At 39.2% G+C, this 15040-nt stretch overlaps 1 protein-coding gene across 4 annotated transcripts in view; it reads left to right on the top strand.

Annotated features, from left to right (window-relative positions):
* The window catches only part of TMEM181 (transmembrane protein 181), a 98877-nt gene that overhangs the window by 79902 nt on the left and 3935 nt on the right, over positions 1 to 15040 (top strand). For all 4 annotated transcript variants that reach the window (XM_074309414.1, XM_074309415.1, XM_074309416.1 and 1 more), the window contains 8 exons: positions 716 to 846; positions 1021 to 1112; positions 3318 to 3375; positions 8349 to 8451; positions 9084 to 9135; positions 13103 to 13185; positions 14459 to 14548; positions 14698 to 14764. In XM_074309414.1, coding sequence (XP_074165515.1) covers positions 716 to 846; positions 1021 to 1112; positions 3318 to 3375; positions 8349 to 8451; positions 9084 to 9135; positions 13103 to 13185; positions 14459 to 14548; positions 14698 to 14764 — 676 coding nt within the window. The remainder of the gene's footprint in view (positions 1 to 715; positions 847 to 1020; positions 1113 to 3317; positions 3376 to 8348; positions 8452 to 9083; positions 9136 to 13102; positions 13186 to 14458; positions 14549 to 14697; positions 14765 to 15040) is intronic.

Raw genomic sequence — 15040 nt, 5'->3', positions numbered from 1 at the left:
ACCCGTAGAGGTCAGTTAATCACTCATCTTTCCAATACCAGCCCATGGCCTAGAAAGAAGATGTGCATCATATGATTTCCCAGCCTGATTCCCTGATGTGCTGCCTTGTAGTGGTTCATGTTTAGCCCGACATGTAGCTGGTAGTCATTATCCTTAACAAATGAGTGGCATTTTTGGTAGTTAAAATTTGGAAGAGCTACAGACACAGCAGTTCTAAGATTTTTGCTGAAGGTGGCCAAATGCTGCTGTCTGTTCTTCGTTACCTGCTCCAAAATGTGTGTGCTCCTGGTGCCGACAGCATTCCGGATTCCCAAGCCTGCAGCGAGGATCCAGTGGTGACAGCATACGGCACTCAGTGATTATTGCTAGAACAATCTGTTAATTTGCTCTCAGGTTTTAAAAAAATCAGAACCTTGAGTCAGCTTTGGGGAGAAAAAGTAGGTGGTGAATTTTCCCCGTCCTTCTCCTGTCTTCTTAATAACGATTGGAAAAAGTGACATGGTGAAATAGAAGGGGCTCTGAACATGGAGTCATATGACACTGAGCAGGTTACATCTCCACGCCTCCGTTCCGTAATATGTGGAATGAGAATGATGACGCTTTTCATTGCCTGCTTTATCCCTGGGTTGTTATGAAGAAAGTGCTTTATAAGGCCCTTTGTAATGTGAGTTATTACTGGCTTTTTTATCATGAGGTATTTAACATTGTCTTCCAGATCCGTGCTTCCCCCTTTCCTTCCTGGTGAACAGCTGGTTTCCTGGCATGTTGGATGACCTCTTCCAGTCAGTGTTCCTCTGTGCACTGCTACTCTTCTGGCTCTGTGTGTACCACGGAATCCGGGTGCAGGTGAGCAGAGGACAGCCAGCCAGCCACAGGAAGCTCTAGAAAGCCAGCCCACGACATCTACAGGGACCATCTTCTTTACTCTGCTTAACACAGTGTAAAATTATCTAAAGGCAAGTTTTGGTTAGAATTAATATCATTAATAAGAATTTCTCTTCTTTCTTTTTATTTCAATAGGGAGAAAGAAAATACTTAACATTCTACTTTCCTAAATTCTTTATTGTTGGACTACTGTGGTTGGCTTCTGTCACATTAGGAATATGGCAAACGTGAGTAATTTTATTGTCTACTAAATGCAATACCAGATCTCCTTTAGAAAGGAAGACAACCGTCATAAAAACCTGTGATCTCTCAGGATGGTGTTGGAGCATCTAAAAATTATGTCTATTAAATGACTGTTTTATTCTCAGAATTAAAGGGACACATGAAATGGTGTAGCCAGAGATGGAGAAGACCAGCATCATTTTGAGTCTCTCTGATGCTCACTAAATGCTTTAGTTGAGAAAAGATGTAAAATTGTCTTGTGTCAATTATTAACGTGCTCCGTATTGTCTTGTTTGTTGTGTCTTTAGCTTTTCTTTCAATCAGATTATTGTGGATGTTTCTTTATTAGTATTTATATCTTTATACGAACATAGTACAACCATAGTGTTCCTTTCATAGGTTGGACATTAGAGATGTTCAGGGTAAATGTTAGGTTATAGAGCATGCTTTGGCCAATCGTGTATCCAATGTAATGTCATAGCAAATAATATTACAGAGTTCTAAGCTCGTTTTAACTGTTTACTCCCTTTAAGTTCTTATTTGTCTATAAGATTATTATTGTTAGCCAATTATTCTAGATGTTTCCTCTGATTCATCATTTTTCTTTATGGTCTTTTATCCTTTAGACCTACTGTAAAGCTGGACATATCTTTTTGGGGACACTGATATTATCAAAGGGTATCTGTAAGAATTGTCAAATATAGGACCTACAGATAAAATAATCTTTTAATTGGAAACTTTAATAAGATAAAATGCTGTATTTCTCACTGAAAATCATGTTCTGCTATTGGCTGTAGAATACCCATTTAACATTTATTTGAGTGTGTGAACTTTTCCTGAGTTAACAAAATTACTATTTTTTTTTAATGTTAAGCATGAGGCTTAAGATTTCTGGAAAATTTGGAATTGCTTTTAAAAAGTCTTAAATTTATTGATAGTGTTGATATTTTTTAAAGTCAGATAATTTGAAATACATATATTCCTTAAGTACATGTTGAAACAATTTTTAAACTTTTAAGTTTGAGTTCCAGATTCTGTTCCTCCTTCCCTTCCTTCTCTTCCCCCCTCTCTGACATGGTAAGCAATCATGAACAACATTTTGATACTAGTTATTTTGTACAAGAGAACTCAAATAAGATAGAAAGAGAAAAAATAGTAGGCTTCAGTCTGTATTCAAAGAGAATCAGTTCTTTCTCTGGAGGCAGGTAGCATGTTTCATCATGAGTCCTTTGGGATTGCATTAGATCATTGTATGCTAAGATGAGCTAAGTCATTCACAGTTCTTCATTTCTCACTATTACTGTTACTGTGTACAACATTCTCCTTGTTCTGCTCACTTCACTTTGCATCAATTTCCTACAATTCTTTCTAGGCTTTTCTGAAGTCACCCTATTTGTCATTTCTTATACCACAGTAATATCATAGTCATATATCACAGCTTGTTTAGCCATTCCCCAATGGATGAACATCCTCTTGAATTCTAGTTCTTAGCCACCACAAAAAGAACTTCTATAAATATTTTTGTACAAATAGATCCTTTCCTTTATAAAATGTCTTTGGAATATAGATCTAGCAGTGGTATTGCTGGTTCAAAGAATATGTACAGGTTTTTTAAAAATATAATAATAGCTTTTTATTTTTCAAAATACATGCAAAGATAGTTTTCAACATTCATCCTTACAAAATCTTGTGTTCCAAATTTTTCTCCTGCCTTCCCCATCTTCCCCCTCCCCTAGATAGCAAGTAATCCAATATGGGTTAAACATGTGCAATTCTTCTTAACATATTTCCACATCTGTCATGCTGCACAAGAAAAATCAGATCAAAGGGGGGTAGAATGACAAAGAAAAAAGCAAACGACAACAAAAAGAGTGAAAATAATATGTTGTGACCAACATTCAGTCCCCATAGTTCTGGCTCTAGATGTAGATGGCTCTCTCCATCACAAGTCCATTGGAATTGCCCTGAATCATCTCAATATGTAGTTTTATAGCCTTTTAGATAAAATTCCCAGTTGTTCTCCAGAATGATTGCATCACTTTGCAACTTTACCAATAGTACATTAGTGTCCCAGTTTTCCCATATCCCTTTAAACATTTATCATTTTTCATTTTTTGTCATACTAGCCAGAGAGTTATTAAAAATGAATAAGCTAGGATAAGGCTGTATAATAATGCTTGATCTTTTTTTTTTTTTTTTTTTTTTTTTAGGGTAAATGAATTACATGATCCAATGTACCAGTATAGAGTCGACACTGGCAATTTTCAGGTAAATGTAGTTTGTGAAATCAGAACTTAGAAAGTAACTTTAAATCAGACTTTTGGAATGGGGTCATTTTATATCTAGAATTGTTAAGGAAAGTTTCAGAATAGGAAACTTCCTGAGAAAAGTGTGTAAGAAATGTAATCCTCCACCTGGGCTTTTCATTTCCCAGGATTCTGGATAGGTCATCCCTGATATACCAAGAAAGAGAAGGAAGTTGTTTATATTCATGTCCAGTCATAGGCAACTTAAAAACAAGTTTTGTTTAACTGTTCATTGAATCAGTCCTTTAGTTGGATGGAAGGTGCATAACTGTCAGATTTTGTGATTCTTCCTTTGGATTGTCTTTTGGTAGCCAAGTTTCTGGCATTCATTCCTTCCCTTTGAGCATTTAAACAGAGTTGGACTGGTTCTCCATGGCTCTGATGTTCCCACTCCGATTCATTTTCCGCTTTTTTGCCTAAGAGATTTTCCTAAAGCACAGATTTGATCATATCATCTCCCCACCTCCTCATGCTTACTAGAAACTCCAGAAACAAATAATAAAGCCCTCTGTTACTCTCCAATCTCCTTAACACCTTACTTCCCTCCTTCACACACTCCCCAATCCAGCCATATTAACCTACGTGCACTAAGCATTCTACCTCCAGACTCTTATCTTTTCACTGTCCCTCATACCTGGAATGTTCTTCCCAAAGTTCTCTTACTGCTTCAAGACCCAGCTCAGATCCCACCTTCTGCAGCAGGTCCTTCCTGATTTCTCCTCCTGCTACTGTGTATGTGCTTTGTATGCACAGAGTTTATATATTGTTTTTCCTGTTAATATGTGAGGTCCTTGAGGGCATGGATTATGCTTTTGCCTTTCTTTGTACTCCCAGCACTTACTCCGCTGCCTGGTACATAGCAAGCATTTCATAAATGCTCGTTGACTAATTGATTATAATTTTAACGGTCAAGCTTAAAGCCAGAGAACAAATGTGAGGAAGGACACCCAGTATATTGGAAAACAAGAGATACTCCAAAAAGATCCTGATAGGCCCAAATGTTGAGCCCAATCTAAGAAGATGAAATTTAATAGGAATAAATGTAAAAGCATACCTTTGGTTTAAAAAAAAAAAAAAAGGCAAATACAATATGGAGAAAGAAATTAATTCATCCTAAAAAGGGTGTTTAGAGAACTACAAGGTCAGTATAAATCAATGTAGCCAAAAACTCAGATGTAATCTTAGTTGTGTTAAGAAAGGCAGAGTGCTGGTCCCGTAGAACTTTACCTCGATCACACACCTTGAATGTCGTATTCAGGTCTGGGGGTCATTTTTTAGGACGGTAAGTGGGAGCACATTCCCAAGAAGGCCGCCAAACGAAGGTCAGGTGAAGGAATTGGGGGTGCTTCACCTGAAAAAGAGAAGCCTCAGAGGGGACACAAGAGTTGGGTTCAGGTGTTTGAAGAGCTATCAAGAAGGGGTCCTGTTTGCACTCAGGGGGCTTGATAAGAGAAAAGCAAGCCAGACTCCTTACAAGTGGAGTGTGTTGCCCCGGAAGGGGATGTGCTCTTCCTCCCTGGAGGTCTGCAAGCAAAGGGTGGCTGATGGATTGTCTGCAGTGCTGTTCATGCCGAAGTTGGACTAGATGGTCTGAGCCCCTTCTGCTTTGAGACTCTGGGTGAAACACCTGGGGAGACCTTTCTTCGCTGGAAGATGAGTTTGTTTGAAGAACTGGCGTGAGCCTTCCTGTACCTGATCTTAGCTCAGTGAGAGGTCAGGTGAGACCTTTAGCTCCTAAAGCTCACAGTCTTGAAGGGAGAAGTTTGCTTTCTGTTGTTCAGAGTGTGCTCTTCCATTGTAGCAGAAAGAAGGCCGCATTCAGATCTGGTTCTGTGCTGTGCGGGCGTGAATGACACACACTTCTCTGATGCTCACTTTAACAATCTAAAACATAGGGACAGTAACCCCCCACACACACACCCACCCCTCCGTGTACCCACATGGCCGGGCAGGCACACTCTCTTTCTCTAGGAGGTGATTTTGAAGGAAGCACTTTGTAAACTTGCCAGAGTTAAGCCAGACTGTGATGTTCCTGCCATTCAGACAGCAAAGCAAAAGCAGGCCACTAGGGGGCCCCAGAGTCCCCAGTGCCCCTTGGAGCCCAAGCCAAAGTTTCCTGGGGATGCAAGGCCTTGCTTCTGAAGGATTGCTGGGACTTGTGTCCTGGGGATGACGTCAGAGCTCCCGAGCGGTCTGCTGGGTCCTGCCGCTAGGCAGTATTTCTGGCAGTAGAGGATGGCCTTTTCAGAAGATCATAGAATATTCAACTTAGAAAGAAATGGCAGAGGAGAAACCTTAAGCACTTACTATGGGCCAAGAGCTTTTCAACATTTATGTCATTTTGTCCTTACAGCAGTTCCGAAGGGGAGGAGCCATCATCTATCCCCACTTTATAGATGAGGAAACCGAGGCAGGCAGAGGCTGGGACGTGCCCAGCTAGGATGGGCTGGAACACCTGTCTACAGGTTCAGTGCGGTGTCTGCTGAGCCTCCCAGCTGCCTTAGGGATTCCCTTGTCTGATGGGTGAGGGATTTGAAATCCAGATAAATTCAGTGATTTATGAAAGATCACAAAGCCCAAAATTATAACCAAGGTTGCCTCTTCCTGGGCAGCCAGGTGGGGCATACAGTAGGAAGATGATTGAGCCTGGAGTCAGGAAGACCTGAGTTCAAATCCAGCCTCAGCCCTTTATTGGCTGTGTGAGCCTGGACAGAATGAATCCCTGTCTGCCTCAGTTTCCTCAAGTGTAAAATGGGGACAATGACAGCACCTGCCTCCCAGCGTTATTGTGAGAATCAGATGTGATAATATTACAGGGGCTTGATACATAGCAAGCACACAACAAATCCTTCCTTCTCTCCTTCCCTTTGTTTTCTTCCCCCTCCCCTTCCCATGTAACATTTATCCCTCCTTCTCTCACTACCTGCTCCCTCCCAATTCCCAAACCAGTGTTCTTTCAGCTACACAGGGAAGTCATTCTCGCCACCAAGGCAAAGAACCAAAGACACCCAGTCTATCCTGAGGCCAGGAAAAGGCGTGCCCACACAGTCAGATAGTTCTTAGCCATAGTTATCAGGCTGAGACAGGCGAGGATGCCTCATACAAGCCCCGTTTCCATCTTCGGCTTTTCTGCGTCCGCCTCCTTGCCAGCCGGACAGCTGGGTCCCCTGTGGCCAAGCCCAGCCATTTGTCCTCACGGTAGGGAGAGCCTCAGAACCAAGGCGCCTCTCTTTGTCCTGTAAGCCCGCGCCGCGCTCCAGGTAATTGCTGAGGAAGACTTAGGCCTGTCCCGCGGTGGTGCGGCCAGCCGCTTCCTTCCCCTCTCATCAGGTGAAGTAGAAATCTTAATTACAACGTCTTGTGTGTTTTTGTAATGTCGTAAGTTTTGCCGAGTATATTATTTATAGTATCTCATTTGAGCATCCCAGTGATCTCCCAAGTTAACCATCCCAGTTTTACAGATGAGGAAATAGAGGCTCAGGAAGATGTGAAATCACTTGTCTGTGGTCACATATTTCATAAGGAGTTCAGATTCCAGATCAGATTTCTTATAACAATAAGTGCTCTTTCTTACTGTGCTACATGTGAGAATGTAACTCCCCGAATTTCAGGTTTCTGGGGGAAGGCAAGATGGTAAATTAGATCTTTTCTCTTATAGAGCAGAGCTTCTTTAACTGTGGTTCACAGCCCCATGTGGGACTGCATCACTAAATGTGGGGGTCACAAAATTGTGATTTGTTATCAATAAATGATTGATTTGTATGCCTATATACCTGCAGTGGCAAAAAATTTCTTGGGTGAAAAGAGGTTTTGAGTGGGAAAAGTTTAAGAAGTCCTGTTATAGACAATTCCGTATCTCACAACAAGGATCCTGCTTACTGCGTGGCCAAGGACAAATCTCCCTCCAATGAGAATAGGACACCAGGCTGCTTGGGGTTCCAGGGGCTCAACCTTCCCTTTGGTCTGGCCCACACTGGGAGAAAGGCCTCTATGTTTGGTTGCTGTGCAGTCAGTCATCACCAGCATTATTGACTTTGTTTTTGTATTGATAAGAGAAAGAAGGGAGACAAATGGTGTGAGGAAAGGCACTCGTTGCACAAAATGTCTGGAAGTGTGTGAGTAGTGACTACGAGTTGAGAATGGAGGTACAGAGATTTAGTTTAGTAAGAGAGAATAGTGAGTTGGGAGAAAAGCTGGAAACTCAGGAATAGGAACTTCCTCTCTGTCTGATCTTCCTTTTTAATACTACTTAGTAGTACCTGTTCTGGCCATTTTTGAAACCCTGTATTTCCTATGTGAAAACCAAGCATTTGAGGTTTTACCTTATTTAAATCCGTGTAACCTCTTTACAAGTTTTACAAGATTCTCAATTTCTGAGATTCCTTCATCTACTACTTATTAAAGCCAGAGAGTTCTGGCTTCTGGGCCTGAGTGATCTAAGGATTATTTTGCCTTTCTTTCCTGTGAAACATCTCATTCTGTTTCAGATCTGCTTTTTCTAAAGATGCTAATGATATACAAAATGCCCAACATCTGTAAGCATATATTTTTGTTGTTCTGCCCAGTTAGCACAGAGGGAAGTATGACATGATTTGCTAAAACCCATTCAAGAAACTCAAGCAGCGTTCCAATATAAGGTCATTATTTTTTGCAGTTTGCCCTTAGACACCCTAATCCATTTTTATTGTAATGAACAGGAAGTTGTGAGGTACAGGTTTTGTTCCTGACTCTACTGCATAGAACCATATGAGCTTGGACAGTCTTTAAGAGTCTCCATGCATTCATAAAATGAAGAGGTTGGACTCAGTCCAACAAGGACTTCAAATCTCTTCTCTTGTCCTCCTTTCTGAACACCATAAGACTTGGTAATCCTGTGATCTTGTGCTGAGAAAGGTTGATACGTTTAAATGACACTTCTGTCTTGTTTGTTTTCAGGGGATGAAGGTTTTTTTTCTGGTGGTCGTTGTCATGTATATTTTATACCTTTTGTTCTTGATCGTGAGGGCTTGCTCAGAACTTCGCCATATGCCTTATGTTGGTAAGTCTTCTCTTGAGATTGGTTACCACCTAAATTGGTGCCTGGGGGAGCTAATGGTTGCCCAGATGAATGAAGGTTTTTTTCCAGGAGTCTTTTGAGCAGTTCCAACCTTACCAAGAGCAAGACAGGTGTGTCAGAGTACTGTAGCTTCTCAGAAACCCTCAGAGTTCTAGACGGTGTCCAATTATGAAGCACAGGAGGGATCCAGAGAAAGCGGTTCAGACTTGGCCTTTTTGGGCTGATGCTTTTTAAAACAATCAGTGACCTTTTAAAAGTTGTCACATACCTGCTGCTACTGCTGCTGCAGCATGGGGCTAAAAGAACACAGGGGCCATTTCTGAGCTTTTCCTGCTCTAAGACCAGCCAAGGCTTCCCTCACTTAAATATTTGCCAAAGCAAAAATTATGGTCCTGCCTATAAGATGCTTTTCAGACATAGCTGATATTTTACCTTTGTAAACCTTAAAGTGAAGTATAAAGTTGAGCTGTTATTCTTGAGTAAATACTTGGATATAAAGAGGCATGTTCAAAGCCCAGATTTGGACAGTTTGTAATGAAAATTTTTCTGGGATAGGGGAATGTTTACTGCCAAGAGATTGTCTTAAATTGTCATTTTTGATTTGTCATTTCCAGATCTCAGGTTAAAATTCTTGACTGCATTGACCTTCGTAGTACTTATCATTAGGTAAGGAAACCTTTTATTCAGAAGAAAAATAACAAAAAATCTTTGTTTTGTTTTGTTTTGTTTTCTCCTTTTGAATAATGTTTCAACATAAAAGTTCTAACCCAATACCTAGGGTTAAATGGTGTCTTATTCATCTGGTAGATAAAATGTCATTTTGTGCTGATGGACTTCCAGCTCCCTCATGTCAAGTGGGAGAAATGCCAGGTGCCAAGCAGGTGGGTGGTAGAGAGGGAAAGCCATCGCCCGCTGCCATCCATCTGGCAAAACCAAGAACATTCACCTCCTTGGTGTCCTGAATGATCATGGGATAGGATGTTTTCATTCATTAAATATTTCAAGAGTTCCTCTCTGTACCATTGTGATTTTTCAGAAAGATTCAATCCTAGTAAAATACATTGAACACTCCTGTTTCTTCAGGGCTTTGTAGTTACACTGATTTCTTTTTCTATCTTCAGTTTGGCACATAGGAAGCACTTAATAATCAGCTTTTCATCCATTCATTCATCCTGAACATTAGTTGTCACCATATGGTGCATTTGTTGGGGTGTGGATAGGGGAGATAGAATGGAAAGGGCTGAACTAGGATTTCAGGAGCATAGAGATCTCTCAGGAAAGAATTTCCCTTCTGCTGTTGCTGTGCAGTTTATCTTTTTAGAGAGTTTTCTTGGGTGCTGAAAACTTTGGTGACTTGCTCAGGATCCACCCAGCCAGTGTGTGTGTCAGAGGCAGGACTTCATTTCTGCCCTCTATCACTAGATCATGCCTTCTTTCTAAAATGTGATACAAATGTGATACTTTGGATTATTAAGTATTGTCCCTGAAAGTATTTTTTAAAAATCAGTTCCAGGTATTGGCTTGTTCTTTTGCCAATGGTTTCTTCCTCATCAGAGTAGAGTACAGGAAAAAAAATAGTATGATTTTCTGGTAGCTAGGATTCAAAGAAAGTGGCTCTCACTTCTGATTCCCTTGGTATGTAAAGGTAAAGACATCCATATGGGAATGTGGGGCCCAGTATTTTAGTGTATCCTTCTACATATAATATATAATATAAAATGGTTTTGATTAAACCGTTGCGGTAGCAGACAGTTTGAGGCTTAATATATGTCAACAGAAATTAGAAAAGTTGTACTGGAATTCTCCTTAAACAAAGGATTGGGAAAATTTTGGAACAAAATAGAGAAGATTAAAGCCTTTCTTCATTCTAATAATTGCCCTGTGTATATTTTTGATACATAACATCTTATATAATATTTTAAAAGATAAATCATTATTCTCATCACAGTTTTTACATAGAACCTCTATTTACTCTTTAGGGAACACTAGAGTAGAAAAGAATGAACTTTACCCTCAAAACAAAATTTGAAACATTATCAGAGCTCTCTGTCACACAAGCACATGTACACACATTTTGATGATATCTTGAAAGATATGCAGTTTCCTTGGTATGAGTATTCCTTCCGTTTCTACAAATTTGAATCTCTTTGTGTTGCTGTGACCAAAAACGTCATTACTTGGTGTCCTGCTTTAGGTAGCAAGCCTTTCTGAGCTTAGGTAGCTTGGTCCTCAGAGATCATACTCAGCATCTATCTGTTCCTGGGCTTACATGCAAAGAGTTTGGCTCTGCTAAGTTACTTCCAGACAAGGAGATATTTGTAAAGAAGCTTATGTATGTTATTCAATTACAAACATTTACAAAATGCCTACTAGGGACAAGACACTAGAAATACAGAGTTTCTTTTGATGCCCAGGGGCTTACAGTGTAATGGAGATTGTCTCATGGACATAAATAAAACCAGGCAGAACATGACAAAGATTTAAAAAGAAATCTAGATATGAGCTGTAGAGAAATTTGAGAATGGAGAAATCACTTTCAATAGAGGAGACCTGCAGAAGGCTTTGTGATGGGAGGAAGTGGTACCTGAACTGGGCCATGAAAGAAAAGAAGGATTTCAGTATGCAGACACAAAGAGAGTACATGCTAGACACTGGAGCTGAAGGGCATGGATGCCTATAGAGAAGTATGGGACAAAATTGGGGAATGGCTAGAAATCGAGTATGGCTGGAACATAAGACTATTCAAAGGAACAGAGTGTAGACTAAAAAGATAATTAGGAAATAAATTGTTAAAGATGTTAAGCATTAGGCTGGGAATTAGGGATTTTTCCTAGAAACAGTAGAGAGTTAATAAAGGTTTAGGATTACAGTGACACCTGCATAAAAGAACATTGAAGAGGAAGAGATGAAGGGCAGAGAACTATTTGATAAGAGGTTGAGCTAGGGTAATTGCTGTATGGTGGAGGGGGAATGATACATGCAAAAAATATAGTGAAGATAAAATTGACCTGGCTTGGCTCCTGGTAGATCCAAAATGGGCTATCTTAGATAAAGTTAGCCTTCTAATACTATAAGAGGTTTTTCTTCCTAAGTAGAAGCTGTCTGCCACATTGTAATAAGAATTCTTATTTAGGTATAAGTTGAAGTAGGTCTTCAAAAGTCCCTTCTAACTCTGAAATTCTGTGATTAAATACAGAGGAAGAGGAAAGGCAAAAAAACAAAAGATAATTGAGGATTTTTTGACCATAGTGATCAACAATGATAGGAAAATCAAGAAAGTTTAATTTTGAGGGAAAGGAAGATGAATTCCATTTCAAATGTTGAAGAATGTAGTATTGGTAGAATACACAAATGAACAAATGTGTTGGAATTGAGGTCAACACCTCAATTGTTCTACTAGCATAGAACATATAGGTGGACCTGTCCAATGGTCAGCTGGTGAAGTGAAAATGGAGGTCAGGGCAGGTACTGAAACTAGATGTCTATAAATTTATCTATAAAGAGGTGATAAATGAAACAATGGTAATGGATAAAATCTTGTGAAAAGAGAATAGAGAGGAGGATGAGAAGAGAACCATGGGCAGATTCCTAAAGATTGTGTAAAAGATAGGGTAGTCAGTGGTATATAGCATTAAAATAAAACTGAGTAAGAACCACAGAATTTTGTAACTAAAAGATCATTGATAACCTTTGAAAGAATCAAATTTTAAGGGGTTAAAGGAATGAGAGGATAGTGAGGAAATAAAATAGAGAAAAGTTGGATAGATAACTTTTAAAAAGCAATTTGATAGTGAAGGGGAAACAAGACATTGGAAAATAGTTTTAAAGGAATAACAGGCTCAAGTAAAGATTATTAGTATTAGAGAGACCTGAGAATGTTTGTAGTAGGTAAGTAGCTGATAGAAAAAGAAATTGAAAGATCTAAGAAAGTGAATAAATGGGTCAGTCTTGAAAGATACAGGAGTGAATAGAATTGTGAGCATAAGTGAAGGATTAATGTTGGCAGTGAAGAGAGCCACTCTGTTTTCCAGTGGAAGATACAAAGGAGAAAAGACCTGGTAAAGATAAAATGTCTCCAGTATCTTCCTAGGAGATTTAAGACTGATGATTCCTTTAATAAAGGAGGAAGCAAGGTCATCTTCTAAGAAAGAAACATGATATGTGGGATGAAGGGGGACAGGGCAGAGAGGAGAAAGATTTGTGGATAGATAGATAGATAGATAGATAGATAGATAGATAGATAGATATAAACTTCCATGGAAAAGGAGAAAGGAAAAATTCCCATGTTAAAAAATACTGATCAAAATGCATGTTAAATCATAAAAGTAGAAATATGTATAAAAATTGCACATGTTTAACCTGTATTGGATTACTTGCTGTCTAGGGGAAGAGGTGGTGGAAAGGGAGGGAGAAAAATTTGGAATACAAGATTTTTCAAGGGTAAATGTTGAAAAAAACTATCTGTTTTATATTGAAAATAAAAGGTATTTTAAAAACATAAAAGATCAGGAAAATAAATTGTAAACAAAAAAGGAGAGAAAAAAATGCATGCTAAAACTACTGGTGTAAAAACTACTGACTCTAATTTTTTGTATTTTTACTTTCCTGGTTTTCCTTTTTTCTTCTTTTGCAGCATTGTTATACTTTATCTAAGATTTGGATCACAAGTGTTACAGGACAATTTTGTAGCTGAACTATCAAATCACTACCAGAATTATATCCTTTTAATCAAAAGTCCTTAAGTCTACAGGACTCTGTTAGTTATTCCAATGTCTGTAGTTGTGAGAATAAGAAAAAAAAAGTTTAATAAATTCAATTTTGGATTATTTGAACAGTGGGAAAATAATACTGATATGGGCTGATTTGATTAATTTCTGATCTTTACTGGATGGTATCCTGACAGTGGATAGAGTACTGAGTTAGTGTCAAGAAGACCTGAGTTTAAATCTGGTCATGGACACTTAGTAGTTGTGTTATTGGTAAGTCACTTAACTTTACCTCAGTTTCCTCATCTGTAAAATGAGCTAGAGAAGGCAATGGCAGCCATTCCAGTGTCTCTGCCAAGAAAATCACAATAGAATCGTGAAGAGTCAAAGATGACTGAAATGACTGAATTATAACAATAATCCTGAGGATTCCATATTTTTTTCTTTTAGCATTCAAATGAAGGAATTTTTACAGTATTAGCCATTATTAGCCATATAAATCTAAATGGTTAGACAGTTAATGTTATTCCTAGTGTTAGGGATTGGGACCAAGCATATGATTTCACTGGTTTAGGCATCTCCCAGGCAAGTGAACTTTGAAACAGTGCAGGTTAGCACCTTTTGTGAAATTTAAGAGCCTTGAAAAGTTACCTAGAACTTTGTGAAGTTCAGTGACTTGCCCATAGTCACAGTCAGGACTTGTACTCAGGTTCCTGGCTCTCTATCTCCAGCACCGTTGTGCCTTTCAGAGCTAAAGAAGTCATTGTAAAGCTATTGAAGCACTTGGTAATAGACTCCAAGGTAATTTGTTAATCTCACAACTAGTATTATTTCCACAGGAAACTTTGTAGGGCCTATTTGAGGTTATTGATTTAAGGGCTTATCTTTCCTAGAATTCCTTATTGCATTTAAAGGGCTGAGTGGACCAGCACGTTCATGAGCTCATCTTGTACCATGTGTGCTTTGCCATATGAGTGCCCTGTTGTTTGGTTAAGCATGGAAGGCGGCACTGCATTGTTATCTTATTGGGAGGATAGGTTACGGGCAGGAGGAGAGATTATGGAGATCTTATTTAGCTTGACTTTGAACAGTTGCTGTGCCCTGTGTTACCTTGCAGTGACTGGGATTTTGAGCAAAGCCAATGGTCCTGGCTAATTCTGAGTGCTTCACTGAGAAGAGTAGCTCAGAGCAAGCATCCCAGCTTGGAAAGAGAAAACTTATGGAAATGCTGTGTTGTGTTCTTGAACTACTTGACTTGAACTATTAACCTTGACTGATCTCACCAGCGGAATTCTTATCTTTCCATGGCTTGCTGAATTTTTATCTCTATACTTTAGCCTTTGTATATTCACCATCTAAGAATGCCCTCTATGGTAAGTGACCTCAGTTCTGGGTTCTTGGCCAAGTAACTGCATAGGTGTCAGCAAAAGCTGAGATAGCCACATATTTATTAAGCACCTGAATATTTCATTAGACCAGTAATGAAAATTTCTAAACAGATATTTTTGTTCATTTTTTCCAGAGTCACAGTTGAAAGATAATCCAGCCTTTTCCATGCTTAATGACTCTGATGACGATGTTATTTATGGGTAAGGTAATTTTCTCTTACAAAATAACAACATTGGGCACTGCAATTCTCGGTTGGCCATTTTCATGTCTCATTATTTTTCGATCACTCTCAAAACATTAAGCCAGTAAGGCTGTATAATGTGATTTCATTGCTCTCCACAATTTTCCACTTTTTAGGCAGTAGACTTAAAATGGCCATTTTTCCAAGAAACAAAGCAGGCAGTCTGTTTGTATTCCCTGGGCACTGACACAAGCTCAGATGGATGATCACTAGAAATAGCCATTTTCTCAGAAAT

The sequence above is a fragment of the Sminthopsis crassicaudata genome, chromosome 4 (genome assembly GCF_048593235.1).
Source record: "Sminthopsis crassicaudata isolate SCR6 chromosome 4, ASM4859323v1, whole genome shotgun sequence".
Classification (NCBI taxonomy): Eukaryota; Metazoa; Chordata; class Mammalia; order Dasyuromorphia; family Dasyuridae; genus Sminthopsis; species Sminthopsis crassicaudata.
The sequence above is the reverse complement of the archived record's forward strand: the minus strand, read 5'-3'. Positions and strand labels throughout refer to the sequence as shown.